The 11,744-nt window shown below is 36.8% G+C and overlaps 1 protein-coding gene across 3 annotated transcripts; it reads left to right on the top strand.

Moving 5' to 3' along the window:
• The first annotated feature begins 989 nt into the window (after positions 1-989).
• On the top strand, positions 990-8,262 carry LOC109090227 (nucleolysin TIA-1-like). Of its 3 annotated transcripts, none has more exons than XM_042723836.1 (11): positions 990-1,212; positions 1,891-1,987; positions 2,327-2,425; positions 4,974-5,028; positions 5,180-5,267; positions 5,367-5,442; positions 5,561-5,669; positions 5,853-5,951; positions 6,125-6,209; positions 6,298-6,433; positions 6,525-8,262. In XM_042723836.1, the coding sequence occupies exons 1-11, from the start codon at positions 1,181-1,183 to the stop codon at positions 6,672-6,674; spliced, it is 1,026 nt and encodes a 341-aa protein (XP_042579770.1). In that variant the 5' UTR covers positions 990-1,180; the 3' UTR covers positions 6,675-8,262. The 3 variants fall into 3 exon arrangements, with proteins under 3 accessions (XP_042579770.1, XP_042579769.1, XP_042579771.1); XM_042723835.1 differs by having other exon boundaries at positions 992-1,212; positions 6,522-8,262; XM_042723837.1 differs by having other exon boundaries at positions 1,205-1,332; positions 6,522-8,262.
• Positions 8,263-11,744: the final 3,482 nt, after the last annotated feature.

Genomic DNA, 11,744 nt, shown 5'->3' with positions numbered 1-11,744 from the left:
CCCCTCTGTATTTCACACTGAAAGTGTGTGTGGCTTACGTTAATGTTACCCAGATGAACTCTGGTGATGTCTAGCCTCCTCTATTTTGTATTCTAGAAAACAATTTGCTTTTATGTGGACAGATACACACAATCTGATAAAGCAGTATAACATGCTACCAAAATCTGTTACCCCTTTTGCATTTTACACAAAAAAAGTGCAGCCCACTTTCATGTTGCCCAAATTAATTCTGGTGATGTCTAACCTCCTCTATTTTATATTCTAGAAAACAATTTGTTTATGTGAATAGACCCAGAGATAAACATAATCCAATAAACCAGTAAAACGTTACCACAATCCGTTGCCCCTCTGAATTTCACACAGAATGTGTCTGTTCACTTTTATGTGAACAGACACAGAGATACGCAGAATCCGATAAGGCACTATAACAATACCAAAATCTGTTACCTCTCTGTATTTCACACACAAAAAAAGTGCAGCCCACTTTCATATTACCCAAATTCAAGATCGCCTCCTCTTACTTTATATTCTAGAAAGAATTGTGCTTTTATGCAACCATAACAGGTTACCAAAATCTATTACCATTCTCTGTTTTACACAGAATGGCTTTATTGATTGAACAGTTCGTTTCCAAATAAGACTGAACACCAAGAACTGTATATGAGCTTTAGTATCAGTATCAGTTTTAGTAGTTTTAGATTCAAATGAAATATTTTAACTGGTTTTCTAAATGACTTAATTTTTGTAAGAAGAACCATGCCTTCAGCAAACTAAACTGTGACCTGTGAAATAATAATGAATGCCCTTTGAAATAAAGTTCAATCGATCTCCATTTGGATGGATTGGAACGTTTAGAACAGTTAACATGTCAAAAAGTCATAACGTAAAAGAATCACTGAATCGAAAGAACCGATTCGGCGAAATGAGTCGAACTTGCTGTCACAGAGTCAGCGAACGACCTGATAGGGGGCAGTAATCGTTCTCTTTATCCAGGAGCAGCGGCAGCTAAAGAAGAGCGCTCGCAACGTCATTTGATGACGTTTCACGAGTAACGTCAGAGGAAGTTATTCCAGTAAATTCGCGTTAACTAACAAGTTAAAATCATACAAGCTTTATCCACTCGAACGTTAAAAACAAAGCAGTTTTTTAAACAAAGCGTCAACCTTTTCCCACCAGCACGATGATGATGGACGAGGACCAGCCCAGGACATTGTAAGTGCTGCTGTAGTTTAGTCGGCCACTTTCCGAAGCCAAGCTCGTGTTTAAACACGTTTAGTAAAGCGGCGCACGGTCGCAAGCGCAGCACGCCGAACGAAGATAATCAACTCAAGGGTATAACTCCGTTAATTACTCTTTTTGTTATATATGAAGTGTGATATGGGCGTCCATGCTTTCAATCCCGACAGCAGAAGCCGGCTAGACAAACACCAAACTGGGGCAGCGGAACCGAGCCTAGCAGAGGTAGCGGTGAAGAACCCATCCACTGTGTCCCTTAACCTTATTTTAATTTATCCGGCTATGTCCAAATGGATGAACTAATCTGTCCACATTACGGCACAGAAGAGGCTTTTGCCAGCACACAAGTTCCGCTTGTAGCGTTAGCCGTAATTAGCTAACCAACAAAACGCGCTTAAATGTTATTATATCCCCCACATGGCCCTTCTTACTCTTTCCTCTAGTGTAAAATCGTGAATCAGACGGACAGTCTGCTTACTATGCGTGGTTTCTCTTATAAATAGAGCTTTTGGATCATGTTAGCTGTTGGCTCTCGTGCGCTGAAAACGTGGCAGAAATGAAACCTCGCGGAATGTGCTGCTAGCGTGAGAGAAGGAGGAAAAACGCGACGCATTTGACCGTCTTCCTCATTTTGCTGTGCTCTTCTGTTTTTAGGTATGTCGGGAACCTCTCCAGGGACGTTACGGAGGCCCTCATCCTGCAAGTGTTCTCCCAGATCGGCCCCTGCAAGAGCTGTAAAATGATATTTGATGTGAGTTGAAAAACATCTGAAAACCGAGAAATATTTTACAGGCCTGGAAAAGTCATAGGAGTTAGTAGAACCTCAAACGTCATGGAAATGTCTGTAGTTAATACACGTTTCTAGCTGTTATTGCTTTTGTGTAGAATACAATTTCCTTGCAAGTGGGAGTTTGAAATTGTCACTGAGTTGATTCTTTTTAATCAGTTAGCAAAATGATTCTTTAAATTCTTGTCTACTACTAACTGATGACTTTTAAAAGGCCATGGAAAAAATCCATTGATCAAAAAATCTGGGAACCCTGGATCTTTACCAAGATCAGTGTTTGACCCAGATGATTTTGTTTTTCAGACGGCTGGAAATGACCCGTACTGCTTTGTGGAGTTCTATGAGAACAGACATGCTGCTGCAGCTTTGGCTGCCATGAACGGCAGGAAGATCTTAGGAAAGGTAAAATATTGCAAACACACCCTCGAAAGTAGATCGGATATGGTTTGAAATGAAGTTACACCCCTTAAATGTCTTGTCAAAATTCTAAGATGACACACTGAATATCTTTAGTTAGCACAATTATAGTGTGTTTACAGGTAAGTTGCTTTTGACCTGTGCATCAAATCTTTTTAGTCCCTTCATCTCAACTATTTACAACATACAAGTCAAAGTATATTGACCAAGGATTTACTTAATTTATGGTGTTTAAACCTTTTTTTTTTTTTTTTTTTGTAAAACATTGTTTTATATTTGTGGCATATTGCCACTTTTACAAATTGAAAAAAAAAGAAGCCACAATATGACAATGCACAGTAAACAAGTCAAAAATAGACATGTTCAAACCGTTAGCTTATGGCTTTAACATGGTGATATTTAAATATATCTGAGAATACTATAGTTGTATTGGTAGTTTGAATTGTAATCAAATAAGCAAAATATTTATCCAGAAAGTCCTTTCAACACACTAGAATCCTTTACTGGTCCATTGGAGTGCCTAATTACTTTGTTATATTTCAATCCCCACAAAGCATGTGAGCATTTTTATTTAAAGGGGTCATATGATGCGATTTCAAGTCTTATTTTCTCTTTGGAGTGTTACAAGCTCTTGGTGCATAAAGATCTGTAAAGTGGCAAAGACTAAAGTCTCAAACTCATAGAGATATTCTAAAAGTTAAGAGTCAACCACACCCCCCTAAAACGCCTTGTTTAAACACGCCCCCACATGTCTATGTCATGATGTGGGAAGATTTACATAACACCGCGCAAATGTCCACGCAAAGAAGAGCAGCGTGACTTTTATTCTTGCTGTTGCCACTGGCGTCATGTCATGGAGATGCTGTTTCATTGTGAAAGCGAAAATACTTTGTTTGGCCTTCCAAAAGAAGACACGACTAGAAATCAGTGGTCAAGTTGTATGTACGACCCTGTTCCAGAACAATTCAACCCAAATATTCAGATGTGTGCAGCACATTTTATGGAGGACTGTTTCCTGATCCTGAGAGTATAGACTACAATGCCGGCTGTTCTGACTCAGTCTGTAAGTACGTTTACATATGTAAACGATTTGCCACTGATGATTCAAACGCGAGTTTTGAGCAGCCATTCTCAATTCCATTCCTCGCGCCCCCCTGCTCTGCACATATTGTATGTTTCTTATCGCTTCAGACATTTGTTCTATTCGAACGTAAGTGCCCTGCGAATTGGACATCACAGGATATTCCACCATTATTCCAGTTTGAAGCGAACGTATATGTTCCATTCAAAGTGCATTGAAGTGTGCGAGACGTGAATTTAAATTGTATTTATTTACAGAGGTATATGATGACACACTTGTCCGTGTGTGAAGATGTTGCGCAGCACAAATCCGTGAATGACTGTTCCAAAGTGAGGTAACTTCAACAGATTTCCCCTGCTCAGGGAGTAAGGAGCAATGGACACTGTGTAGCAACCATGTCAATGGGAACATAGTTCATGCATGGAACTCACTTCTAATGAGCTGATTATCTAAATTAGGTGTGTTAACAAAGAGAGACATGCAAAATGTGCAGAGCTGGGGCGTGCGAGGACTGGAACTGATAACCGCTGGTGTAGAGTAGTGCTTGTCGTTTGTTGTTTCGGCAATCATAAATGCAGGCATGGTTTTATGTTTACGCGGCGCAATGCAACGCGTAAGAACACAGTGCAAGTCATTATAATCCATAATTATGTCCCCACTGGATGCAACAAATGGCTCGTTTGTAATGGATTTTATTGTTTTTGTCTTGTCGAGCCGGTGTTCTGACCGGGACACGCATCACAGTATGGCAAGGGGCGTAACATTTCTGTCACACGCTTGAGGTATTCGGCCAATCACAACGCACTGGATAGCTGGCCAATCAGAGCACACCTCGTTTTTCAGACCGAGGCTTTGTAAAAAAAAAAAAAAAAAAAAAACGTGTTTCAGAAAGGCAGGGTATAGAGGAGAAAGAATAATTTTTTTTTTTTATCTTTAAACTGCATAAACACATTTCATCACACCAAATACACAAAATAATGTTCTTTTTAGCAACATCATATGACCTCTTTAAGGCATCTTTTGGGTACAGGTTGAACATTTTTATTTTTGACCCCCTTCATTTGTCAACATCTTGCCTTGCTTTATCATCATCTACACCTGTACCAGGCCTTCAAATTGAGCAAAGCCTTGGATAAATATATTCAGTGCAAATATTTTATCCTCAACAGGTATTGAAGGACCATTTGAGGAGTAATACAAGTTGATAATGTCACTTCTTTGTAAGTCTGCTATTTAGACTCTTTTCCTATGTAGAAAATAATTCCAGAGTTTTTTTTTTTTTTTTTTATAAATTGTCCCTTTTTCTTTGAACCTGAATGATCACCAGGGTTTTTATTTTGTTGTCAGCTTATTTCTTCTGCGTTTGGAGGCTCGCCATATTTTGCGGCTAAGTAAGATGAAGATCCTCTGCTTGTCTTAATCTTCCAGCCTCTGCTCTGCTTTCTCTCTTAGGATATGAAGGTTAACTGGGCCTCAATGCCAGGCAGTCAAAAGAAAGACACAAGCAGTAAGTGTCCTCTTCAGTGTTGCTAGTGGATGCATGTGGTGTTATATTGAGCCTGTGTGGTCAAAACTGTAAAGCATGAATACTAGTTTTTCTCTTTTGCTTCATAGTTCATGAAATATCTAACTTGCTTCCCCTCAAACCATTATTGTAGATCATTTCCACGTCTTTGTCGGTGACCTGAGCCCAGAAATCTCAACCGATGATGTCAGAGCAGCCTTTGCTCCGTTTGGAAAGATATCGTAAGTGGAATATTGTGTAATTCAAGTGCCATTTAAACCTCATCTGAGCTGGATTGTCTAAACATTCGGATTCTTACTGATTTCATGTGTTTGGTGCAGTGACGCCCGTGTGGTGAAGGATCTGGCCACAGGCAAATCTAAAGGATACGGTTTCATCTCCTTTATTAATAAATGGGTAAGATTTTGCATGTTATTTGTTGTTAAGTGATAGTCATGCTCTGCAGGATAACAAGAATGTAACTTTTTGTCTATATAGCTTTTTTGTTATTGATTGGTTTTGTTGCCACTGTTAGGATGCAGAAAATGCCATTCAGCAAATGAATGGCCAGTGGCTAGGAGGCAGACAGATCAGAACAAACTGGGCCACAAGGAAGCCATCAGCTCCTAAACCAAACAATGAAGGTAAGTCAGTTTACACAATAGAATTTGACAGTTTCTTTGGTCTGTCATTTCTCGTCTTTTATGTAGCCATGTGTTTTATTATGTGAATCACCTACTATGGGACTGGATATTTTTTTCCTTTTATTCATGTGTCATTTATTTGTATTATACTACTCTAAAATGTTCTTTCTTTTTGATCTAAAGCGGCCAGCAGCAAACACTTGTCCTATGAGGAGGTCCTGAACCAGTCGAGTCCGAGTAACTGCACCGTGTATTGTGGCGGCATTGCTTCTGGCCTTTCAGGTTTGTCTAAATATTGAAATTGTACATATGTAGTGAGAAGAATGTCATCTTGTAAGATCTTGTTGAATTTTAAAACTGGTTTGCACATCCTGTCAGTAAACCAAGCAGAGTTAATTAAAATGAAATCTAAAATGAATATCCTGTTTGAATGTGTTTTTCCTCATCCACTGTAGATCAGCTGATGAGACAGACTTTCTCTCCGTTCGGGCAGATAATGGAGATCAGGGTTTTCCCGGAGAAAGGCTACTCATTTGTGAGGTATGTATGTCGTACTGCTTCTCTGTGACTAAATCATTCACCTATGCATGTACTTGAATTTAACGTGTGTGTTTTTTTTTTTTTTTAGGTTCGACTCTCATGAGGGTGCCGCCCATGCCATAGTGTCTGTAAATGGGACCTGCATCGAGGGCCACATTGTGAAGTGCTACTGGGGCAAAGAAACAGCTGATATGAGATCCATGCAACAGATGCAAATGCCCCAGGTAACCCTTCACCTTTTTCTTGACCTCTCAGAAATATTTCCTCTGCACTATTTCAAACGCGAGTCTTACTGTTTCTCCTTTTCCACAGCAGAATAAACCCACCTATGCGGCCCAGCCTTACGGACAGTGGGGTCAGTCATACGGCAATGGTCAGCAGATGGGTCAGTATATGCCCAACGGCTGGCAGATGCCCACATACAACGTCTATGGGCAGGCCTGGAATCAGCAGGGATATAAATAAGTACAGATGTGGCTGACTTAATCCCTCAGTCCAATCATTAAACCCCTCTCCAGTGTGGCATCTGCCCAATGGGACTCACCATTACACCAGTTCAGGGGTTGTTGAAAGGGCTGCATTCAGCCCACTGTACATTATACCCAGACCATTATCTTGGAAGGAATCCTGTCTTTTGTCTTTTTTTTTTTTTGTTTTTAGGCCCCAGGATTTTTTTTGTTGTCAGATTTTCTTTTAAAAAGTACTGCATACTGCATTTCGGGGACTTTAATTGTCTAGTTTTGTAACAGATGGAATGTCTTTTCAATGTGTTGAATCTGCAGGCTCAATTTAGCGCACACCTCAAACAGTGTAGAAAGTTTGAGGTCTAATATACTGCACTCTTTGTATGGAGTTCTTGTCTCTAAAACTGATTTGTTCACAAATATCTTTCGTCTTTTTTTTTTTTTTTTTTTTTTTTGTCATTACGACTTTGCTTTACATTTTATTTTGATGAAAAGGTTTCAAAAATTGAGACGTGTGATCGTGTTAATCGAATATAAAATATTTTATCTCATGACGCCTAATGATAAAGGTATTTTGCATGTATAGGGGAGATTATTCTGTGGCCTTGAGGTTTCAGGAACTTCATGATAAAGTTTTGGATAATTACTAAAGCTTTTAACAAGTTGTATTAACACAGAGGTGCAGAAAACATGCTTGCTTTTTTTTGTTCAATTTAAACGTTATTCTATTCATTTTGTAACATGGAATTGTTGGCTCAATTTTTAAACCTTTTTTTTTCATATTTTTACAAAATGTTTGCTCGGATCAGTTGAGGGTGTGACAGCACAGCAGCTAATCAGTGGTAATGGCAGTGCTGTAGCATCTTTGTAAAGATTTTTGTAATTCTGTGTAAAATGAGGTTGTGAATTATTTCTTTAAATCTTGTAAATTCAGGGTTTGTTGAACATTGTAATGTAACGTTGCATGGACATTCTGAGCTCTGTTCTTGTTACAATCTCTTGTAAAATCCATAAAAACGTTCATTAGAGTTACTGAGATGCAATTTTTCTATGTTCCTCCTATACTTCTTCCCCAAGAGTCACTGTTGAATTTACAAGCCAAAGACAATGACAAAAATGAAGCGAGATCATGCATGCTTTCACCTTGCTGTATTGAGATGGTGATTGTAATGTCAGTGTTTGGTGTAATATGGAAAGGGGAAGAAATGCAAGATACTCCTATGTTTCAGCCACACGCTCTCAAGTTGCTCACACGGCCAAATTCTTTACCGGACACTGGTGTTTTTTCTCTTACCATCATTCTCTTTTTTTCTTACTGGGCCCCAACACAGAGTCATGATTAAGTAGATCAAATTGAAAGTAATGAGCAACTATCCTTTTCCCCCCCTCTTCTGTGTCATGTAAATTTATCGACATAGTTATTTAATGTATCTTTTTTTTTCTGTCTAAATGGGATTTTTTTTTTTTATTTGTAAAAAGCTAGAGACGTTTACTGTTATTTTGAAACGCCCCGATTATATGCTTCCATCTAATGTTCCATTTACTGTATTCCATGTGTAAAAACACTTAATTATAACCATTCAGAACTACTTTGTCGTCTTGAGTGTTCAATGAAAGAATATTTTCCAGTATTTTACAATTGTGTGATAATTCATGATGCTTTTTGGTAAAAGATGACCGATATATCTTGGCTATGGAGGAGTGCATGGGGTAAGATGTGCCGCTTTCTGCTATGGTCATTTAGTTAATATTGTAATAATTTCTATAATTCTTAATAATAATATTCTAATAATTATAATTTCTTTCATTAAACTGAAAAAAATTAGATTCAACTTCATATTTAATATTTTTTTAAAACTCCACTTTCCATTTGTTACATATGGCCATTTGGTACAAATTAATTTTTTCTAGTACAATGTGGGGAAAAAATCCTTGATTATTTCCTTTAAAAGATGGGCTTCAGTTTGCTAGCAGTCATGTACAACAATGTTAAAAACCAGATATTAATGATGATTCATTCTCTTTTATAAGATGCTAAATACACCCATTTCAACTGATTCTGGTTGCCTTTATTTATTTGAAACAAATTTGGAGTACTATACAGTATGTATATTAATAAGGTCCTATGGAACAGGTTTTAACACCTTGTTTGAAAGAAAATTTTATGTCTGAAGAATTCTGTCAGCCTGGAGTGCTTTGGTTGTCACTTTGCTCTCAGTAAAGACCACAAAATAGCATTTTTTTTTTGATTGTTTGTAGCAATAAACAAACATAATTTTTTTGTTATTTGTTATGTGCCATGGACTTCAGTAGTGTTGCTGGGTCATTCCTGGGATTAAGTAAGATTTCAACTTGGAATATAGGCCAACTACATGTGATTCAACTTCTAAATACCCCACATCATTAGACACATATCAAACCTTCAAAAAAAAATATATATATATTACATACATATTTTCCCACCTCAGACATTAAAGACCTTTTATTATTTTATTAAGCTTTAGACACCTTTTTTTCTCAGGCCCGTAACGGACAAATTGGGATTGATTTAAAAAAAAAAAAAAATTCACAGAAATTGTTAGAAGTACCTACTGCTCATGTGTCCCTGATAACAATTTAATAACAAATGTAACATTTATCATAATTGTCACATTTTTATAGGACTGAAGCTAAAAATATACAAATTGTGTGTCTTCAGTCTCTTTATTTTTGTAAAAAATATTTTTAATTTAAAATTTTAATTAAAACCACAATATTGTTTTAGCCCTTAACATGTCAGATAGAAATCAGCAAGAAATGCTTTTGTTCTTAATTGTCTTCCCTATATTTTTCTAAAAATATTAATGTGAAGGGGTTGAAGACTGTAACACATTTGAAGAGATACATTGGCTTAAATTAAAATGTTTGGTTTTGTTGTCTCTCTCATATTGTCCCCTTGTTTCTGGGTCAACATATCTGCATGGCCAGCATTGCCTTTCTGCTGCAAATGTGGGCGCAATTTCTGATTTATGATGCTTGTCATCGTTTAAGTGGACATATTACATCAAACATTCTATTAAAAACTCATATATGAGTTGTCATGATTTTGGAGTATATATATTTACTGAAACCATGATTTTTTTTTTTTTAGATTTTTTCATTAAAATGATTAATAAATAAAGCAAATAACTCAACCCTGTCACACGTTTACAACCCCGTAACAATGAGAAATACATATATTTGTGACAGGGTTGTGGTTTTTCACTCAAAGTGGTCACTGGTCCTCATGTAGTGTAGGACAGTAGCCCATATATGGCAGCAATAAAATAAGTACATTGTATATACTTATGGATTAAAATAAAATGTTGAAAAAGTAATAATTTTCCATCTTAATTTTATGAGACAGGGTTGAGATGTTAAGCTTGACAGTACCCTCCCTGACTATAACATGCCTCAAAAATATGAATATAAAGTATGATACTACTAACCATTTTCTGCACCACTATTAAAGAGACCTGAATGATGTCATTTCTGGGAAATTATGTCACATATGAGTGTAGTCTAAATTATTATGGGTGCAGAGTTCAGACTGAAGGATATAACTACAGAATGTACTGTAGAATTCATGCAAATTGGGCCACTTTTAACAGTCATCTAAATGTAAAACAGTGACCCAAGTGTGCTTAGCAATAGTGGAATGACATGATGTACTTATATTACATTTAAAGAAAATTTAATTGCAGTTTACATAATATAGTTTCCATAACATAATTCCAAAACTATGCATGGAATGCTGTAGCCTACAATTTTCAATTTCTGCTTTTAAAAGAAAGGCAGACAAGTAGAAAACTCTTGAAGTGTGCCTCCATTACTTATACACAAGCTGCAACACCAAAATTGGCCACTAGATGGAAATCTCACACAACACTTTGATGGTCATTCAAAGTATTCTTGAATTCCTTAGCATGAAAACACATTCATATAATCTGTTCAGATATTGTGAACAGAATATACTGTGCAATAAACATTCATTGTTTCTTCACAGCCTCCATCGAAAATCAATTTGTTCTACAGAAGGTCTTCCTCTAATCATGTTCTAATAGTTTAAGGTAAGAAAGAATGCAATAACATTTGAATATCTTGCATATGTTTGATAAGATAGTTAGTAAGATGGGGCTAGTAAATGACTGAGAGAGAACGCGAGACAGCAAGGCGTCTTTGCCTTGAAACATAATTTTTCAGTCTGTCAGTGTGATTCAGTAGAATGGTAGTGTGTGTGTGTGTGTTGCTCAGAACAAGGTGTCTTTAGTGCAAGCCATCATTAGTCAGTGTGTCAGAGCACTGGTGTGGAATAGAGGGCTGGATTGACAGTCTGATAAATGAGGGCCGCTCCTCTCTCAACAGCACTGCTAAAAACAGACAGCGAGAGAGAAAGAGAGAGAGAGGAGGAGATAGAGAGACAGAGAGAGAGAGAGAGAGAGAAATGTCAGCAGATGAGTTACTGAGCAGATCAGAACTGACATAAATCAAATCTGTCCATGACTTGCTCCATCTTCTCTCTCTCGCTCGCTCGCTCTAACATCAGCTCTAAAACTCTCAATACATCATACCAGTCAAAAGCGAGAAAATTTATATGAGAGCTCTTGACTGATCTCTTGTACTATTCAGGTAAATGAGCTGAATTCTGTTTACAGCGGATCTTGATTGCTAAATTCAGTGTGTATGTGCGACGTGCTACACACACAAACACACACAACTTTATTTTTCCTTTAATTACAAAATAAATCTTCGAAAACACATGCAAATTATCTGAATGAGCGCATACCATAGACATGTATTATTAATAATAATAATAATAATAAAACAATTACAACATTTTAAAATTATTTAATAAATATTACAGATTTTCATATTTTATATATTATTGTTAATATTGATAATAATAATGAAACAATTAAATGTGTAAATTGTATAAAACAACTGTAAATAAAATGTAACATTTTATTACAAATGGGTGATTCTATAATTGCAGGTAGGTTACATTTCATGTCCAAAGTCATTATTTCTTTTCTGCTTTTTTCAAATGGTCATT

Source organism: Cyprinus carpio, chromosome B5 (assembly GCF_018340385.1).
Source record: "Cyprinus carpio isolate SPL01 chromosome B5, ASM1834038v1, whole genome shotgun sequence".
NCBI classification, from domain to species: Eukaryota; Metazoa; Chordata; class Actinopteri; order Cypriniformes; family Cyprinidae; genus Cyprinus; species Cyprinus carpio.
Note: the sequence above shows the minus strand (reverse complement) of the source record. Positions and strands in the feature narration are given on the sequence as shown.